Source organism: Opisthorchis viverrini (genome assembly GCF_000715545.1).
Source record: "Opisthorchis viverrini unplaced genomic scaffold opera_v5_172, whole genome shotgun sequence".
NCBI classification, from domain to species: domain Eukaryota; kingdom Metazoa; phylum Platyhelminthes; class Trematoda; order Opisthorchiida; family Opisthorchiidae; genus Opisthorchis; species Opisthorchis viverrini.
The window spans coordinates 115107-137014 of record NW_008751831.1 but is presented as its reverse complement, the minus strand read 5'-3'; the positions used below and the strand labels follow the sequence as shown (position 1 = coordinate 137014).

The 21908-nt window shown below is 40.7% G+C and overlaps 1 protein-coding gene across 1 annotated transcript in view; it reads right to left on the bottom strand.

Annotated features, from left to right (window-relative positions):
- Positions 1-8306: 8306 nt before the first annotated feature.
- T265_07521 (hypothetical protein) overlaps positions 8307-21908 on the bottom strand; it is a gene marked incomplete at both ends in the record, with an annotated part of 58428 nt that continues 44826 nt past the window's right edge. Inside the window, one exon of the mRNA XM_009173066.1 lies at positions 8307-8415. Coding sequence (XP_009171330.1) covers positions 8307-8415 — 109 coding nt within the window. The remainder of the gene's footprint in view (positions 8416-21908) is intronic.

The following is a 21908-nucleotide window of genomic DNA, read 5'->3' as shown; positions in this document are numbered from 1 at the left end:
GTTTTCCCAAAGCTGCGTCACGTCGATCCTATGGAAACCAAATCAACTTTGTTGCACTGAATGGGGAGGCTGACCGGCACTTGATTCAAGTATCAATGCGGGCGGGACACGCATTCGGCGCAATACATAAGGCACCTCCGATTTTAGGAAATTCGCAAACCGTCAAAATATGCAGCTTTTTGGATGCCTTACTGAATTATCGCCCTTACATGTGAGCCCTTGAGTGTCTTAACCTTGAAATTTGGCTCAAATAAACAACAGCAATAAACCGCGTGTCCAAAAACCGCATACCCAGTCTGGACTATGTCCCAGCAAAATGATGCGCTCAAATTATATATCTAGTGATCGGTCGAGGCAGTATACTTTTCAAATTTTTTCCAAGTTCTCCATGTCCACAACTGCCACTGAACGCAGCCTCCCTGCGTTTCCAAGAGCACTTAGGTCTTTGCAGTATATCAAAAAATCATTGACTGAAGATGTTGGGTTGACTTCGAATAGTATTTTTGGCATCTGACCCACAGTTCTAAAATCGGGCTCAGTTTGGAGGCTGACGAGTGCTCCGGTGACGTTTCCGGTGCATACAAATCGCGAATTCTTAGATATTTGATCTTGGAATAAAAATGCTGAAGCTAGGTCACAACAACAACAAATGCAGTGCTGCATACAGGACATTCTTCCTGATAAACAAGCCTTGCAACTGTCATGTGTTTCGCTGGGGAAGATGCCATACAGTTTTAAAGATCCCTTACAGGCTCACGGAAAGGTGGGGGTTTCGCTCATGCTTCCCAATTTGGGCTTACTTTGGTAGTTCAGTGGCTTACGCTCAGTGGATAGGCGCAAACTCGAGAGGGTTTAAAACTATTCGTTAGATTACAAGCGCAAGGCAATGTGCGCCCGGTCCACGGACTCAGATAAAAAAGACCCAAAGGTGCTTTGAATTAGGCATCATACGTGGCATGAGCAAATATTCAAGGAAAGCTACTTCACGCATTGAGTTCCCGAATTGAGAAAAAGTTCCGGGCTGGTAAAACGGTGCGCTCTGTGCTCGAATGTCTGGTTGTCATGTCCCTGCCGCGTGTTAGTTTTGTCACTCTTAGAAAACACGTTAATTCCTTTGAAAGCAACAATACTCCAAAAGAGAGGCCCAACACCGCGATCTGCGTTTTAAAATCCTCAGATTTAGGGCAGTCAACCGCATTCGTAGCAACTAGTCGCACAAACTCGGAGAGGGTCACGTCCTTCTCGCGCCCTGGGTAGACAAGCTTCTTAGCGTGTTCGAAAAACCGTCCGATAATAGCCTCGTAGAATATCTCGCACTCCATGTGAGTTATATAAAGGAAGATGCGCCGATTAGTGAATGTTTTTCCAGCCGATTATGCATGATAAAGAAAGACATGTTTGAGGAGAGCCAGAATTCTAAACCACTTTCGGTAACTTTCTGCGTAATGCCCTTTTTCCACCTTTTCAGTGCGTGACAAAGACTTCTGCCAGGCCGTTTTTGAGTAACATGTGGACGCAATTTTCTTCATTCAGAGAAAAGTACTATCCCAGCGACCACTGACATGCAGCGTCTGCAGCATGCTGGAGACCATAAGCGTTGGACTCCATGATTTCAAATCATCCACAAGGGCAGTCAGGGCTAGAAAGAACATCCGGAGATCATCCATGTGAATAAGAAACGGAAATAGTCCACAGCAAGACTTTTGAGGACCATCAATGGGGAACGGCTCCGGAAAATAGTAGGTTGAGCTCACTTTCACTGGGAATGTTTCGCCTGATAGGAGAGTCTTTATCCCTTAAGTCACATGAGCCTGGAGCCAGTGGAACAGCGGAACTTGCGAGGTTCAATCGGATGCATTTAATAAGTCAGAAATATGGCATCAAATAGCAGGTATTCGCCCCTGACTCCAGTTAAGCTGTCCGTCAACATGAACGGCTTTAGGAGGAATCCGTGTTGCACTGGAACATCAAGTTGTTGGTCCTGAGGTCATTTAAAAACTGACCTCTTCAGAATGCGCTTCATTGCATTGCACGGTGTGCTAGTGGGATTGATAGGCTCAAAGCTGCCTATTGATAAACGGTCACCAGATTTGTGGATGAGCATGTAGGACATCTTCCAGAAAAGGGAAGGTTGTTGCATAAAACGACTGACGAGTCACTAAGTAAAACTGCATTTACAGTGAGAGTGACGTTCCTGTTAGCAGGCTCCAATGAACCCCGTCTGGCTCCATCGCTTCGAAGGTGTTTGTCATGAACGGCAGTGGACTAGCGTCCCCCTCCCAGAAGACCAAGTGAATCACAGGTCATTCACACTTAATACTTGACAAGATTGGATGGGGGCAACAAATATGCCCCAGTAGTGTTCCCTGTAGGCTTCACGTACCAATAAATAGAAGCATGACACCGATACGGTATGCGAGCAACCTATAATCTGGCGCCCAAGCTTCGCCTCCGCAACTGATGAGGTGGAAGTTTCTTTGGCAGGTTATGGAACCGATTTGCACGTTCTGCATACTATTGCGCATTTTGTGAATAATGAATAAAGTTCAAGACAACGCGTGTGAATGTTAGGATTTCAAAGATAGTGTTCATAGGAAATATTTAGCTTCCTGTAGAACGAGGTGCAAATAACTGGTAATAGTTGGTCGTGACTGACTTGGCAGCGTAATGATTTTCGCGACACAGCGTGCAATGAACGGGATACGGATGAAGAAGAGGGAGAGACAAAATGTTCTGAGCACGGATGTTCCAGAAGCAGCCCGATGTCATGCTGAAACACGAAAAAAATGTAGCAATCAAGATAGCTTGCGGATATTCAGCAAAGAAATCGTAGATGGTGAAAACATTTAGCGGCATTCTTAACAGTAACAAAACGTAAAAATGGCGTGATGTATGATTCCTGTAAAGTTTCTCTAAATTTGAAAATATAACATGATGAAGTTGAGGTCTGATTGGAGCACAAGATAATGTCGGTTGCCAGCGTGCTTTTACCGATAGTCGATGTCCACGTGTTTACAGAGTGCCTGGCGAATGCTAGCCAGGGCCCTATATATCTGGATGGTGCGCTACAACCATCAGCCTCGTGTTAAATTGGTTCCTCTGATAGTCGAATGGCAAAGGGCATATTGTACGCGATCAAAGATATCGTCTCGGTTAAACTGACCAAACATCTGACAACTGCAGGATATCCTCTGTGCTTGGAAGTCATAAGGCTACAATGGGCTTTGAGCCGCTTCAAAGATTTGAGTCGTGTGCCCAGTAGCCTTCATCTTTTGTGTTAAGTTGAAACGTGATCTCTGACATACCGTAGAAAACTGTCTACGTATTATTCTGCTGTCAGCTTTCTTCGATAGTCATTTTCCGATCCAGAACTGAAGGTGCTGCAGAAGATGGTGCTTATTAGTAACCGTTTATGTGTACTGTTTTGCTTTTGGAAATGCGAATCCAGCATAGAATACATGCGAGATCGGAGCGCGATGAAGAACTGAATCATAGCTGAGTGAAACACAAGAGCAATTCGAAACATACACACAAAATTGGGAAGTATGTATACGCTCTCTTCTGGTCTCACTCGGTTCACCTGCATAAAGACGCAAACCTGCTTCTAGAAAATGAACTATCTAGTAAGCATGAGAGCCGAATTGACAACTGGGTTATGTGCAACTTAAAATCAATTTGTGAGCGCGGGCTACATTGTGAACACAGGGGTAAATGCTAAATAGCCGATCAAGCACCCATCGGGTGGGCCTGCTCATATTCACGGAGAGCGCTGTTTGGAATGAAACAGGACAAACGAACCGTTTGGATTTTGATCCGGCCAGGATACGGATGAAGATCCCATGGCCAAAATTCCTTAGGATATTGGTGTGCATAAGTTCTTTGAGGCCTTCGAGGATATCACTGGGCCGTCTTGGTTGGAGACTAACCGGATTAAGTTGGTGGAAGTTGGGATATTGTTCAGGGGCCGGTTAGTGCTATCTTGGATGCGTAAAGAAAAGGCCCTTTGGAGGTAGACTGGGTCGCCACGAATGAAACGTTTCCAACAGGGCTCGACCCACCGGCCGACACTCAGGAAGCTATGAGTCAGGTTTGGGTGGCCAGGATGGGAAGATGGTGCGACAACAGTGTGTACAAATTCCCTGTTGTGCTTGTCAACAAGGAGAACGGGAACTAACGATTTTGGATGGATTTCCGGTGTTTGATTGAGCTCACCGTAATTGGTTCGCAGCTGTCCTCTTGGTTTCCGAGATTTTCGATTTACTTTAGCAACCTCGATCTTTTACAGTGTTCGGATTGTGTTCCAGATACTGACAGCCAGATATCAAGTCAGAGGACCACGAGAAGACGGCGTTCATTGAGGCAAAAAGGGTCCTTTCAGACGGATGCCGTTTGATTTGTCGAAAGCATTTACTTCTCTGCTAGATGCTTCACTTATTTTAAGAACGAGAGAATGTTTTAGGGTACTTGGATGACATCGTCGTGGATAGCAATTCAATACAAGAACATGCCGCCCACCAGAAAGCCATACTGAAGCGCACTCAGGAAGCCATCTTGCGGGTAAATGAAGTTGAGAATCAGCTCTCGTGAAGTGAGTTGAAGATAGGTTAGCCCAGTGGTGAAAAAAACTGGCAAAGTTTCAGATCTGTGCCATCCCTAATCCAAAGCGGCCATTATGGTAGCTTCTCGCACGAGCATCATAGCACAGTCAGTTCATCACGGCTTTCAACAGCGTTGATGTCCAAATTTACAAAATGCTGCGTCAAAGTTGGAGGTTGAAATGGATATAAGGAGTACATGAGGCCTCTGAATGCGTCAAAGCGCGGATACTGGATCAACAACTGACCCTCAGACCACCAGGGGAGGGGAGACGTTTACCTTTGCAACGGACGCCACTAACCGGAGTATCGGTGCCGCATTGAAATAGAGACACCAGATCGGTGAATATGTCAGCTACCTCCTAACTACCGTTAAGCTGGCTACCGACACTATCTTATGCTCCAATATAAACCTTAACTTCATTACGCAAACTCATTATGTTCTATTTTCAACTTGAGAGAAAATTTACAGGAATCACATTTGTCCATACAATTTTTACGTATTATCGTTGCTTAAAATCCCGTACCCGGTTACTAGTGTTACGACAGCCGATGTCTGCGTCAAATTCTGGCTTTGTTTGTCGCCCATTTTACACGTGTCTGAAATTTTAATTTTACAGCTTTGTTGTACTTACTACAAACGTGGTTTGAAAACAAATATATATTTTAGGTGGAATACACTGGCTCTCTTCCAGTAAGCAGCATCAATAAATCTGGTTTAGAGCGTGCGAAAGCATTACAATTGTTTATCCTACGTCCTACACACGTTCTGGAATACTGTGAGGATGTTTGTTTTCCCATAGAAAAATCTTTGAGTTTGAATTTCGGATCGTTATGGATAGAAGAATAAAGCATTTCCGGTGGCCACTGGTGAGAGGCCATTCTTTAGGAGTATTTTCGGTAACAAAGGTTTGACAATCAAATCTTTCCATATCCTTGAATGTGGGCGCAGTTTTTTTATTTGTTTACTACTGCGATGTTCACCAATCATGCTCTTGGCCATTTTCCAGCTTGGATACATAACCATGTGTAGGGATGAAGTTCAGTACGTGTATCGGTATAAGCGGACGAACTAGGAACTCACAATTTGGCATAGCATAACGATTAGCACGTATGTATTCGAAATGATGTATGTGCACAACACTTGGAAACAAAAGAATAATGAATAGAGCAGTGAACAGAGCATCAATCATGTTCATCACATCCGACACACCTTGAATGAGCGTATGGATGTTTATAATTCAGTGGTGGTCTTCATCACAGTATTTCGGGCCTTCCCGGACTGGAAACGTCAGATTATTCGCAGGTAGCATATTCTTCAGAGATAACGGTCTGTTCGGATTCAATAAGACCATCTACAGAGAAGTCATTAGTATTTGAAACAGCGGGGTTGCCATTAGCAGACTGACCTCCGGTATTGAACTCAACCTGATCAGTGTGTCTCCGGTGACTACAGAGATCATCCAAATCAAAAATTTACGTTTGCCATTTGATGAAAGTATTATTTCCGTGGCAGGCTGTACATCACTGCTCCTGAAAAACGTAACGGCAGTCGTTTTGGCACAGTCAAGACTTGTACGTAACAAACGAGATTTAAATAGAGGCGCAGAACTCTTCCCAGTAACGGAATGAACGGCATTCATGTATTGCATTAGAAAATTATCAATCCCACGGTCNTATCAATCCCCCAACTCCACAAAAGTCATAGGAGAGAATGAAGTAATGACATATTTTAGTGTTCGGACAAAATTCTCAGCAGGCCCATTCCACTGGGGATGTTGTGGAGGAGTAAACAATTGTCGACATCCAAGGCCTTTTAACCATTGGTCGAAGGACTTAACAGAGAATTGTGCCGTGACCAAAGCAGCTGGTACATATTAATGGTTGAATACTTTCCTCAATGCTTGTTGTGTGTACTCAGCCCTTAGAGAAATAGTTAGAAAAACTTCAGGCCAGCGTCAACAACAATCAAAGCGTAGTATTTACCGAAGAAAGGACCGCAGTGGTCGGCGTGAACTCGTTGGAATGCTTCACAAGTAACTCGCCACGGATACCGCTATGAAGATTTGTTATGGACCTTATGTACTCATTCAACACAATTTCAGCAATATACGTGATTTCAGCATCTAGTTTTGGCTTCAGCATGACAAGCGTGCAAGATATTTTGCTATTTCAACATTCAGGTGACCAGAGTACAAATAGGAAGTAACAGCCGCTCGCTGAGTCGGTGTGATGATATCTCCTCAAAGCAAGACAAACCATCCGGAGTAACTGACAAATTTTCGCAGCGACAGTAAAATGCAGGAAATCGACGTCGCTCTCGCTGTTTCTAGCCGCGCTGCGGAGCAAAAAAATGGGAGCAATATGTCTCCAGCATCGGCCACAAGCGCATCCCACTTGACTGGTCGGATCAACAAACAGTCTAAATTGTTTGAATCAGAGTCGCATGATGAAATTCTTGACAAGAAATCGGCATGGGGAATCATTTTTGCCCTACTATGAACAATCGTGTAGGTGTACGAACTCAGTGCAATAATCCACCATTGCACCACAGCGGCGGATGACTCCGCTAGGGATTTTGTAGGTTAATGTAACAATTTTAAGTTTGAACTTGAAGTTTGATCCAAAAGATACATTTGGAGACGTTTGACAGCCCAATATACCGCTTCTCGTTGAGTCTGAGAATATCCACGTTCAGCTTTTGAAAGCCGACGGGAAACGCAGATCACTGGCCTACCACACTGTTCAAGGATTGCTCCTGTTCCAGCGGTGGAAGCATCGGTAACGATGGTCGAATGATGTTTGGTGGAAAATTGTTTCAAAGCAGGTGAACTTTGATGACCAAGCAATGAGCGCAACATCCTTTCACGGTTAAAGGGCCAAGAAAATTGATTGGCAGATATGGCATCAAACAAGCAACTTGCATGTTTAGTAAAATTAGGAATAAAACGGGAATAATACTGAAGTGCTCCCAGAACAGAACTCAGTTCTTGTAGATTGGTTGGTGATGTCGCATTTACCAAGAGAGATAGTCGGTTTGTTTCGGGTTTAAAACCACTGCCATCCACAATGTAGCCAAGGTAGGAAAATGATGGAACACCAAAAGTGCATTCGTCAGGGTGAATGGCTACACTGATCTCAGAACATCGCTTTGGGGGAGGCAACAGACGCTTGTCATGGGCAGCCTCATCAGCAGCGTACACTATGGCATCGTTCTGGTACGTCTCATCACCCTCCGAATCTTCTGTAATAGTATTCATAACTTGTTGAAAACGGCTGGTAAAACATTCATACCGAAGGGAAGGAAATTGTATCGGAATAACCCAAAAGGTGTGTTGACCACGGTAAGAGTACTAGGGGATTTGTCCAGCCGCATTTGAAGAAAGACAACGTTTAGATCATTTTTGGAAAAATACTTGAATCTAATAAACGATACAGTACAACTTCGGGCTCCTCTGTAGTGCATATACGTTGTAGTAACTGCGAATTTAGCGCTAGTCGGTAGTCCCCACAAATACTCGGAGTAATTTAATCGGCCTTTGGTGGCGTGACTCCCGGAGTTACCCACTTTGACGATTCGACAGGAGTCAGTATTCCTTTCTCACACATTGGATTTATTGTTTGGCTTACAGGTTCCCGTAAGCCAAATGGAATGATTAGTCTCTTGAGAAATATAGGATCCCCTGTAACTTCGAGTTTCACCTTGGGTATTTACATGCCACCTGTAGGCTTAGAACATATAGGAGTCAGTTGTTTGAGTTCATTCTCATTGACAGCAGTCAGTAAGGGCGCAGAACTTCGAGTCCGATAATCAATGATCCTGAGGTTGAAACTAAAAAAATACAATTGACAGGCCTCTCTTGGAGCAATTTCACGGGACTCGTACAACTGCCAACTAGAGGTACAAAATATTCAGTGATACCGCGGATATTAGCATCTGTAAGCACTATCACAACACCGACGTAAAATACAGTTAGGTCTGGCTGTGGAATAATAGATTCAACACTACCAGTGTCAACAATGAGATAATGTTTTTGATCAGAAACGAATATCAAGATTTTAAAAAGGTGTGAAAATTTTGAAGCAAAATAAATAGAAAAAGTTTAAAGATGTCTTTAAATGATGCATTCACGTCAGTATTTGGATCAAAAGATAAGTGACACTTTTTTAGACTTAAGGAAAAGTAGAGTGTCAATCGTTTTTCCGCAGATAAAACACTTCGTTTGCCTGTGAAAGAATGAATATCTGCAATGATTCCGTTCATAAAATTATCATTTTCAAATTTTAGAATAACTGAAATGTAATACAATCTGTGAAGCGACGTACTGATGAATTCGAAGCACGAAACTTTGTTTAAGGTTTGAATTTATTGCTTATTACATCCTTGGGAATAAATCAACAACAATGCTTCATCAGTCTTCGTTACATGCTTCACAGTTTTACACTGTTCATATGTTTTCTGAATAGCTTTGATATGGACAGAGTAGCAGCTTCTGTTGTAATTCGGGCAACTGAATAGCGCCGCTGAGCCTATCACACAGTTGGTCTACTAGTTGGGTATCGTAGCTACACTTGACTGTCTGTGTCTCCAACTGTAATACAAAATCACAAACCGGTTGAGAAAGGAAGCGGATCAACATACCGAACCTAGCTCTTTCGGCTACGAGCAGATAGTTGGTACGAAGTGTTGCAGTACTTTTTTTCAATGCATCATAAAAAGTTGGAGATTCAGAATATACTACGTTCTTGATCAATGTATATTCCCCCTTGCCAACAAAATGTAGAAAATGTTTCGGGAGTTTCTTATCATCTATATTGTATTTTTTGTTAGACACCACATGCCAGATCGTTGCAAAGAGTCCTCTACATCTCGAGCAGTTGAATTAACTTTAAATAATTTCATTTGGGTAGGCATGATGAATTGCTCGAATCGCAACGCAAAAATACAGGAATCGAGTTCAGTACATATATCGGTATAACCAAACGAACTGAAAATTCAAAATTCTGCACTCCCTAACAAGTAGCACGTCTGAATTCAAGCTGATGTATGTGTACAGCACTTGGAATATTAAAACAAGAGCATAGTGAATAGAGTAATGAGTAGAGCATCACTCAAGTTCATCACACAATGTAATTTTTGATACGACTGCTATTTTGGCGATGACCAGGTAACACCAGGGATACGTAGACTTTGATCATTCTGCACCATGGACTAGGTTACCCTCAGCTTCGTGCTTTGATGACTGATAGTCTGTCAGAGACAAAATGACCTTCACAGACATAATATACAAGGATCGTTTAATAAGTGCTCTCGCTTCTTCGTCTGCAATCTGACAGTCAGGAAGCGAAAATACTGAATCATTTTGTTTCAGTTGTGTAGTCCCAGACGTTTAGACATTCGGTATTTTGTTACCGCACTAGCAGCCAATTTTAGATGACCCGACTGTTTATTTAATCGTGCAACGTTTTGATCACTGTAACATGCCACATAACAGCATCAACATGTACAAAGGAACAAGAAAAGTTATGTTCTTTAGCACCCAGGTGAGGGCAACACCCATCCTCCAAACTCCATGTGTTTTTGCTTTTTGTTCTTCGCAATCACATTGCATTCACCTTGGTATTCCCAAACATCCACCTGGATAGTGGAGGACAGAAAGATTTTTTCCACATGGTAATGGCAAGCTAGATTGTCCACTGAGGATTTTGCCAGTATCTTGCACGTGTAATAATGTGCTTTGTTGATGTACTTATAAAAATTGTTCTGGGATGTTACTGAGGAGTGTACTTTGTTTTGCTAGAGACTGGTTGGTGAAAGCTTCAAACTTCAACTTCCATTGAAAGTGGGTCATTGTCAGCAATTTGGACTCCAGCTTAGCCAGGTATACGCGAAGATGACACGTATTTTTGAGAGGGCCAGATCTTAGAAAGGGAAAATACACGAACTTTTGGGTGAAACCTTGCTTCCTGTAATCCTTTAAGTTATATGTTCACAATAAATGTTCGCTTCACGCATGTGCAGTAGTTCAGTTGATTTACCAATGAATGAAAAGTTCACAGATCGCATTAGCCGCACGTCATCAACGTTACCAAGAACAAGTATAAGGATTAAGCAGCCCGGTTTTCAGCTAGTTTACCCTAATTCACTTTGGGTACGATAGGGAGATACTCTACACTCCATATGAACTCATCCTCCCTATGGTCTTATGCTTTACTTGAGCACTTTACCTAGGATACGACATGGAGTTTCCAAAAGTAAAGACCGTGCCGTCAACTAAGCAGTCGATTTGAAACTGAATTTGGGTCAGTGCTCTTGCATGGTTTACGTTTTTTAGGACAACTTAATTGGTAAATGAATGACACGACTGTGAGAGACCAATGGTTAGACGTCATAGGCAATTCCTTTTTAATATATTGACCAAATGTTTTTATCATCTATAAAAATTAAGCGCAATTTCTTATCCAGTAAATTTCCGTTTCACCAAAGCTTTTCTGATAAGCTTCATTGGAAGAATTCCATAGAAAAATGTCAGTTTCCAGGGCGGATATCAGCGAATTCGAACAGATCGCGTGATTGACAGTATCTAAAGTAGACCGTAAATATGGCACAAAGTTACAAGCGGCTGTAACTTGTAATTTTATAGTGAAAAAATGATCTAAAAAGGATAACTGCTGCGTCTATGCCTTTGAGGTACTCGTTTTCCCAAAAAGATACAAGTAAAGCATTATAGTCAATCTAATTTAGCCATCAGCAGAGAAGTTTACAGTAAAACTGGCTGATAACATGTGCCAGTGAAAAATTTCTCAAAAAAGCCTGGTTTTACATTTACGCAATTAGCTGCTGCGGGAAAGCGATGAACAGCAGAATATTGAGGTATACTATTAAGAATTCCGCACTACCATCAGAACAGTGGGATAGAAAATAATCACTCCTCCTTGTGTATGGTGCTGAATTAATTTGAAACACCTCGGGTATTTTACAACGTAATGGACAGAAATGCATTTGCTGAGAGAAACGTTCATTTAGTAGTGGGAAAAGCAGATGTTCGCTGTTAGACAGTGATTTCAGTAACAACATTACTGGAAACTCGGAGAACTAAGATCAATCCTTTATCACATTTTCGGCAATCTTTTGCCAGAGATTAGAGCCCGGGAGTCCATAAGAATCGCTCTTGAAATTGCGATTGCGAGGACAGATGGATATCACCCCGGCAGCAGCAAGCTTTGAGTTTACGCAAAATTCCAGCGATTTTGCCAGACTCGATGAATTAAGTGCAATATATCGCTTTCTGTACTGTAGTGTGACTAGATTGAGTGTGTAGTGATTCAACCGAAACTTGGTTTGCTACGTTCCCGTGTTGACCAATCTGGACGAAAAGTTTGGGGTATCTTGTGTGGGCATTCAGCGGCGTACACACTAAAACTTGTTGTAGATTGTGGCAAAACTTGGTTCACTCCCTTGATCAGGATAAAATTCAATCAGAACGTCATATCAAATTTGTCGGTAAGTAGGTCATTTCGACAACTGTTCGAATTGTTGGCGATATGACTCCAGATGCAAAGTAATCTTAGAAAGTTGATCATTTGTAAACAGGCTTCATCTTGCTTGACACTGACCGTAATCGGAGTTTGATTCGGTGTACGTTTTTGTGCGCAAAACAGATCTGTGAAAATCGATGAATTCTGTTCTAGGTCCGCATCATGCGTACCGTTATCTGAACTAAATCATTGAATATTCAGTTCATTTCAACGTTCAGAAAGCTTACACAGTCCTAGAAAAAAAACTCTTGAATAGAACTGATGTTCACGTTGACTTGGATCTCTTTGAGGCTGTGTTTAGTCGGAAGGGAGCAATTATGTGGTCGATGCAACGCCTACACACGGCAAAATTTTGCAGTATTCAGTTGGATCATCCATGCTCAGGAGTACACCAACCGAATAAGGTGCAACTAAATACCCCATGGCGAAGATTTTTTGCTGTGAAATTAACGTACTTTGGAAAAGAACCGAGTGGGATGTTCTTCAGTGATTCAGCAGTTGATCACCGAACATGTACGTGTGTCGGCTTTGCCACTGGGCTCACGCTTGTTTATTCGGAGAGAGAATGTTGGGTTGTGTTGGTTTCACCGTTGCCTTAAGCAGAGATTCTCATGTTGCAGATATTCACAGAATGGGTCAGGAATCGATTCAAGGCTCTTCAGTTTAGGCCGATTTCATTTGATGAAGACAACCTCAACAGAATATTTGCCATCATCTGGATACGTGAAAGGTACCTAAAATTAGTCATTTTTAAGGGTATGATAAGTTAAATCTCAAAATTAACAGTTGCACTCCAAACAAGCCCACAACTAACTAAGTTACCGAGTGGGACAGCATGTATACGTTAGGAATTTTAAAAAACGGTGTCATGTTATACAGTAAAAAATGTCCATGTTCTATGAAGAACACAGTGAATCACGCTGTTTTGGCGGCCCCTCCGTTGGCAAGATGCCTTTAGGGGCCTTCATTTGAAGTTTTTTTTAATTTGCAGACAACCCGGGAGCACAATACATGTAGAAGAACTGGTATTGTCGTCAAACGTGGAAATAGTGACTTTGGGATAGTGGGTTGAGTTGGGCTGTCTTAACGTCGACTGTGAATTTTTTTTCACACATCGTGGCTTCTGAGAGCCTGTTGCAAATAAGAATTCTTCATTTGAGTTTTTTTTAATTTGCAGACAACCCGGGAGCACAATACATGTAGAAGAACTGGTATTGTCGTCAAACGTGGAAATAGTGACTTTGGGATAGTGGGTTGAGTTGGGCTGTCTTAACGTCGACTGTGAATTTTTTTTCACACATCGTGGCTTCTGAGAGCCTGTTGCAAATAAGAATTGTCCAAATTTTTGCGCTGTGTTATTGATTAACGGTAATGCCTCGTCTGCTGGAAATCCGATAAACGTACTCAGCTGCAGCATCAGAGGGTTGCACTTTGAAAGTAAGTGTTACATACGATAGCCGAGAACCATGACATTTTCAACCATGCAAAGCGCATTTTCATCTCCGTTGCATTTGATGATTTCTTGATAACCAGGTAGAAATAAAACTACATACCCACTTAAATTTGGAAACTGAATGTGAGCTGTTTTACTCTCAAATAGACTCCCCGAAAAAGTCATAAAAATTTGAGTAAATCTGCCCGTAAATCCAAACTCTGGTAAGGAAATAATTGGTGAGGATTTGTATCCTGCGTTTCTCAAGAATTGATTGACTGGTATTGAACACCTCTTCCACACACACGTTAAAAAGAACAATTTGAATCCTTTTCGATTCTCAGTTTGCAATCGGGTTTATTGCACCTCAATGGTGCAATAAATTTAGCGATCTTTAGAAGAACCGTCGACTGCAATCGGGTTTTGGGCTGCGATAATTTCACCTACCTTCTTTGATATTCAGTGAAAAATTCACCCTGTCTCCATTTTCAATACCATTGTAAACAATGTAACTTTATGGCCGTGCTGAGCGTGAAAGACAGACATATTATTCGAAATTCTCAGAAGTGAAGTTACCTTTGGAATTATCGACTAATCTATAACAGACCTTGTTAACAATGTGTTGCGCTAAGCATTTGCATAGTTTTCATTTTGCCCTAGTTTCTAGTAGAAGGTTCTTAGCTTGAATGACAGTATATCCCCGTCTTACGACACTTACTCCCAGATTTATGAGTATGCTCACGCCAAAGTATTCCACGTTAGCTCATTCACTAAACGGTTGAGGAAAATAAAACCGAATATCTAGTGATGTATCTCAAACCAGTTGACCTCATGGTAGTTTCAGTGCATAAACAACGTCCCATTTCCGAGACGTATGAGCTGAACTGTTCGCGACTCGCATGAGAGAAGTTTTCACTTCACCATGCCGTACTGATACTATTGGTTGAAATCTTCTGCAATGATATTCAGTCGTCTAGCGAGGCAGGAAAAACCAAAATTGTTACCAAGCATAAGTGTTATTGTCGGAATGCACCAGGAATTAAAGAAGTGCATAAATGGCAGATTTTCCCGCTTGTATAAAAATAAGCTAGAAACTGTATTCTACCGTAATTCTCCAAATTTATCAGACCTTTTTACTGATGGTTAGTCTGGTAACTGGTTTGCCAAAAACTAGTGTCCCATATTTGGTCCTGACTGGCTTCTGGATTACTGCTTACGGCTCATCAAATCTCAATGTTTCGGTAACGTAAAAACGACGTCCCCTTTCTAGATTATGGAATGAATGTGGATATGGATTAATACAGATATTTGGAACATTTTAACACCAATTAAGACTCCCTAATTTCTGTCAAAATATCCAACATATAAAAGGGTCCGCAAAAGCAGGAGTTCAACAACCGTACATGATGAATTACAAAATCCTAGGACTGTTCGTCTACTGGGCAGTCCTAGTTGGTGTCTTCGTACCAGGTAGGCATTTTTCTAGTGTTTTTTTACGTCCAGTTTTAGATTTTTTTCACTGCAATCATAGCACTCTTTAGATGCGAAACATTCTACCATATTTACCTGCCCAGAAAGATGATTTGAAAATAAATGAAGACCCACAAACAGCAAATGTTTGGCATGTGGTGGAATCCTGCTTGTTAGTACATTCATTTTTATACATGTTTCGTACTCCTATTGGATAGTAACACAAAAGGTAATTATAAGAAGAGCATATGATATAAATACGTATACATATAAACACAAACATTTTCACAGGTAATTTAACGAATTACCACTTTAGTTATATCGATACAGATAGGTGGTCTTACATGAGAAATTCATGTGAGCTAACTCAGGTACCGCTGACAATTAAAGGTCAACGGGATTTGAGAGAAGTTGTATTGTTTAGCAGCATGCCCGATAACAGTCTCCTGTAGGCGTGGACCATGAAGAAAAAGCACGCACAAAATTTTGTGAAAAGTGGAGCATCATGTGTCGTGATTCAACCTATATTCCGGGTGCCGTGAAATCCGAATATCGCTCTGCAGACTCGGACACTCAGACAAGGTTTCAAGAATTAGTGAGTAAGGTAAAATAAACTTGAGGCCACATGGAAAAAAGTCAATTTAAGCTTATTGTTTTTTGTTATTATGTAAGGAGGGTCCATTTCAGTTTAGAAAGCGAATCGGTTGGGTACACATTAGTGGTTCTACAAGCAAAGAATTTGCCATCCCAACAGGTGGAAGATTATCCAGTTTTTATTCCAACTTTACGAATCAATTTATCTTTCTACGTAAAAGATTTACACTTATTTGAATATGCATTAAGACATACCGTAGACGCAGTGGGTGAATTGATCGAAGTAAGAAACAAACTCGTCTAACTCGGAATCAAAGTGGCAGCATCAAACTACTAGAAAATGACCAACAATTATATGCAATGATGGCCAGCCAGCCATGTGTACACGAGTAGTCGCACCGGGAGCACGTTTACCGTTTGTAATGTGATTTTGGCAAAATGCAATCAATTATGTACATGGTCTCAGATCTAGGTGAAAACAGAGGGACAGCGAGCAGGTACGAAACTTGCGTGCAGTTGAGAATCTCAGCCGTTTGTCAAGTGGTACACTATTCACCTGTGAAAGTGTTCCAAGAATAAACCATTGTTCGGGAATCCCACAAAATCATCTAGCTAAATGCATTTTAAAACATTTGCAGCTGTCAACGGCAACATAATTTACATGGGAGATGACGAAGACGCATGTGAGTGCCCCTTTATATTCAAATCAATACGAAATTTACCCGCATTATTTTTACTTACATGAAACTATGCCAAAAATTCTTGACACTTCATATAAAACAAAGCGATTCAATGTCAGGAGTATACGTAAATGTTGATTCTGAAAACCAAGGAATTGAACGAAATCAGCCATTACTAAGGATTTTTGTCAAAATTGTTCGCGCCTTTGAAATTTGCCTCCAAATTCCTGAAATAAGGAGTGATAATTGAGTAAATTTCCGGGCAAGTAATACCACAATATTTTATTAGCTCAGGGAGATCGTCTGTTAGGACCAAAATGCTACCCACAGTAGTATTCAAGCTTTAATTTTTTCCTCATACCGTATTAGTACAAAAGTTTCCAAACTCAAATAAAAGGTGACAGAGGTTGATCAATTTCAACTTCATTTGACAACGCTCTAAAGGGCCAATGAACACTGCCTACGATGGGTGTTCCTGCAGGCATTTTGTCACTGTGTATGGAATACGTTGCAAACAGTAGCTCATAAATGTTTTGATCCTAAGCTGCAAAGCACAGTGACGAAAACCGTAACATTTTCCTTATTGAATGTTTTTGCATTCTTCTACCGTTTGCCAAAGTAGACTCCTACCCAGGCAGCAAGTTAAAATGTGGTCACTGTAAACATAGCTGCATACGGTATACGAAGTGTTATAAGATGGCGTGAATACGGACGTTTATTTTTCAGGTTTTCCGCAAAACTAAACGTTAGACAGCGTAATCCAAATACCATGCGACTTCCCCAGAGATAAATTATTGAAAATCTGGCAAACTTGTATATACGTCACCTTCACTGAAAAAGATAGAACTAATTATGATTTCTGAACAGTGGGCGGTTGAACTGTTGATCGTGCAAAGTGCACATATTTTTCGAGCAGCTTATTTCATGATCCGAGACAGCTAACAATTTTCCTCTCATCATCTTGTATGCCAGAACTGTCACTTTACATTTGATTGAATTCAAGCCTATCCTTACATAGCCTTAGACAAAAAAGGCAAAAGTAACCGCATTACAGCATTTGGAAAAAAGAGGCAAAATACAGAGTAGATAGCCCGGTGTTTTTCCTGTCACCAGCGCCAAGAGCTGAACAGATCTTTTTGAACAAACCGATCCTAACCGAACAACCACAGTTGTTTTTCTCCGTACTGTGTCTAGGCTTTGAAAGCTTTATTCGCCAGTATTCTTCCTGTGACAGAAAAACACACCAATGGTATTCACAAAAGTTGAAACGACATGGAATATAAAATAATATATTACAAACCCAAGGGTGATGGTTGCAACAACCGCATGGTATTTTTGCCCATTACTACCGGATAGTACGTTTGGTGGCAAAGATCGGGACAGCGTTGTAGTACCATAACTTGCGTATTATGCGCTACACTAAAAAGCGATTTCAACGATTTTTTTCCGCAAGATGTTAAAGCATCCATGTGTTACATTGTTCCAAAAATAAACCACTGTTCAGGAATCGGGCAAAGCCATCTAGTTGTTTATTGCGTCTTGAAAATTTGTAGCTGCCGTTGGTGACGAATTTTATGTGGGAGATGAAGATTCTTCATGTAAGTGTGCAAAATTTGTCTGCATTATTTTTACTCACGTAATATTGCGCTATTGCGCATCCTGATGCTTTCCGTACAAGAGAGCAATTCCCCATCAGCAGAAAATGAACATGTTGGCTTGGAATGCATTTATAACATGAGTTAAACCGTTTGCTAGGTGTAGCGATTTTGCGACAACGCTTTATCACCATAAGGTCACGTGATTGGTGCGTTGCTGTAATGTGGAGGAAATCACATTCAACAGTTGGGACGATAGTACTTTGACAGTATTTTTCAGCTGTAACAGGAAATGTTTACCTGTAAATAGCAATTTTCGTCTTAAGAAAAACGAGATAAACTATCTAAATTTCAAACTGACTGCGTAGTGTTTTCCATTGAAGTTCTCCTTTGTGAAACAAAACTATAAGCGAAGAACAACATGGTGACAAAATGGATAATTTTTCGTCACATTTCATCACAAAATTCGCAGATGAAATGTGAATCGACAAGCGGTAGAAGTTAGTATACCGTTAAGCACACCATACCGCTAGATAGAGATACATTGTGCATTAGGTGTTAGCATTTGACAGTGTCTAATCTTGGTGTATTGGACTCTGCACACTAATGAAAAATTCTTGTGTAAAGCTAATTTCATATCCTGACTGCACAAATAATGAGCCCGCCGTGATAAAGTGTCTCACTACCGCATCAGCAGAGCATTTTTCCAGATCAGTGCAACTCTTGATTAGCACAATAATATGAGATGTCACATTTAAAGCTCTGTGTATTTCCCGGGATTACATTTTCCAGCAGCCATAGTTGCCCGTTAAGGAACTGTACTGAAGCATATGAGATCCGGTTAAAAGTACCTCAGTGTAGACGAAGTTACCTTGTGAAAGTCAAATAGGTTTTTGGTAATGCGAATAACAAATTGATCGATCGAGTAAGAAAACCAGTGCTTGACGATGTCATTGGTTTTGAATCCTATTTGTGCTCCTGAGAAGTAATATAAATGGGCTGTTAAAGTAAATAGGTTAAAACGCTCATGGATGTTTACTAAAGAAAAATCCTACAAGATCAAACTACTGTTGGCCATTGTCTACAAAATCAACATTTAGGAGTAAAATCAAATAAAATTCTCGCTGGATTAACCAAGAAGTACAATTTTGCTCACATCTAATAATTATAGCCGCATCCGTCAGTTGTACTGCACGAAAAATTTCACATCCCGTCTTTTCACCAACCTCAACCAACACCCGAAATAGAGTGGCTACTCTAACTGTGTCCTACTAGAGGAGCGATTTGACGGTAGAGATTTTGGCATTTTTTAAATTTTGCGTGCATTTTAAATTTGCTTCCAACTTCTCAAACCCAGGAGTGACAACTGAGTAAATTCCCGGGTAATCAACATCTTGAATTTTTGTTTGCTCAGAAAGATCGTCTGTTAGGACTATTATGCTACCCGCAGAATTACTCAATCATTATTTTTCCCTCATACCGTATTATTACAAAAGTTTCAAAACTCAAACAAAAAGGTGATAGATGTTCACTAATTTTCCCCGATTTCTTAACAATGCTATATAGGACCAATAAACATTGTCTACGATGAACTTTCCTGCTTGCATTTTGTCACTGTGTATGTGGTAGGTTGCAAACAGTAGTTCATAAACCTTTTGATTCTAGGCTGCTAAGCGCAGTGAAGAAAACCGTTACATTTCCTTATTGAATGACTTTGCATTCTTCTGCCGTTTGCCAAAGCAGCCCCCTCCCCAGGCAGTAAGTAAAAACGTAATCACTGTAAACATTGCTGCATGCGGTATACGACGCGGTATGAAACAGTATGAATATGGTCGTCGCAACACGTGACAACATGATGTTATCCACCTGGCCAAAATGTGATTAGGGCTCACCTTACTTATCATCGCTGAGAATATTAACTTCAAATACCAACCGAGCGGTCGTGGATCGAAATATTCGTAGATGACATATGCACGGATGCTGAGTTAATACAAGTGCCAAAGGGAATCATAGCGTAACAATGATGGACTTTGATTTTATTTGTAGTAATAGACCTTGGTTGGAGTCCAAATGTCATGCAAAATCGTGACACCTTTTGTCTACAAAAACCTGATATTGATTACATAATTGCGATCCTCTAAATTTAGTGGTAGATGAGTTACCGATGTGAATAACGATAAATGAATCGAATTCACACTTCCAATCCAAAAGGCATTTCAAACAAAGTTGATTTAAAAGGGCAATTAGTTTAAGGAAAATACGACCAAAAACAGGGTTTTGCAGCAAATTATTAATAAGGCATGCCCAGACAGAAGGGAAGCACTGTATGATACCACAACACGCCATCAGCAAAGCTGCTAATTAACTCCCATTAAACGTGCATCTCCCAATTGCTGAATTATTCTGAGAACAAACAAATAACACTGCATTATGAAATTTCCCAATTTCAAAATTGAAATTTTAGCGAAAAGAGGATTTTTAAAATGCATTTCAGCTAATTGGTCGAGAGATTACCTTAGCCTCTACTTACAGGCCACCAGAAATACCGCAGTTTGTTTTGAGTTTTTAGGTTCACATTTCAAACACAATATACGTAAATAAAATTTCACGGATCCTTAAAGCCACCTCTTAACTACTGTCGGTACATAGCCAAAGCACTGTATAAAAAGTTCAGACGTTGAATAAGTCGTCAATCTTATTTATTTTGTAAGATGGGCTTAATTCCAAGGCTAATTTGATTCCTGTCTAAATGTTCCATCCCCATCATACATTTCTCTACGACTAGAAATTTTTATTGGAGAACAAATGTTCGATGAACGATCAGTAAACACGTAGAAACTAGGGACAGCTTCCATAGAATTTACCTTGGAAGAAGATTGTCAACAAAATAACTTTGTTAACAAAATGGGACCAAAGTTAAGCATAAGCGCAAAGATATTCCCTGACGAACTTTCCGGAGTCGCATCCATCTGAAATATTCCACAACATTCCTTTATTTCGGTGAGCAGTTAGGTTGAGCCACATTCAACTGTCTGACAATTTCTGAAACAATTTGGTTTTTCCCTTTGAAGACTACTCACATGCAGCTCATCACGAACACGGAAGAGGAATAATTTGTATCACTTGAGAGCTTGCGTGCTTCTAAGATGATGGCTCAAACATGGAAATGAAATTGATGCACAGTTTTGGCACTGTCATCTCATGGACTTTGAAGCATTTTGATACTCATCTGTTGAGATTTGTGTTATTATTAACTTTCAGAGGAAGTATGCACTGGTATGTTTCTTTGACGCACTGGCCAGTTAAATACGTAACATGTTTAAAAGGTTTAACTGCCTAACTGAAAAATGTATTCTCGCTTTGATTAACTGTAATTAGTCTTATAGCGACGTTGATGTGCTAGTAAGCGGCTCTTTGTCTGGCACATCGCTGTGAGATGTATTTCTACAATAATATGTACACAGCTTAGTTTACACACAAAACCCAGAATAGAGCAATAGTTCTGAACTTTCAGCGGTCATGGTGTTACGTAGAGATAGTTGGTGTGACGCATAATGTTTTGATGAAGTAGGAGCACACAATACCACAAATGCTTTTAAGTAGTTTCTGGTGCAATAAGGACAACTGTAATCAGAAGTTCCACCAGGGTCTCATCAATGGCTGCGCTACTGCCTAGATTTTCGTGCAATCCGCAAGCCAACCGATAATGTTTAGCATACGACGTCTCTATAAAACAGCGTCAACTGCAACCATCCGTTTTTCCTTATTCAATGCATTGCGCACTGCAACTTGATTCAAATAGTAAAGGATGATTTCCACCAAATCAGTAGTAATTTTGCAGCCTTTATATCCTCTACGAGCCATATCCAAATATGAGCAAAAATTAGATTCTTCATGCTTGATTTGTTGCTTATGTAGTTCCACCCAGACAGAGTAAGTTCCGTTTGTCTGATTTTGAATGATACAATATGGCAACTTGGGATCATTATTTATTCCAGGTGTT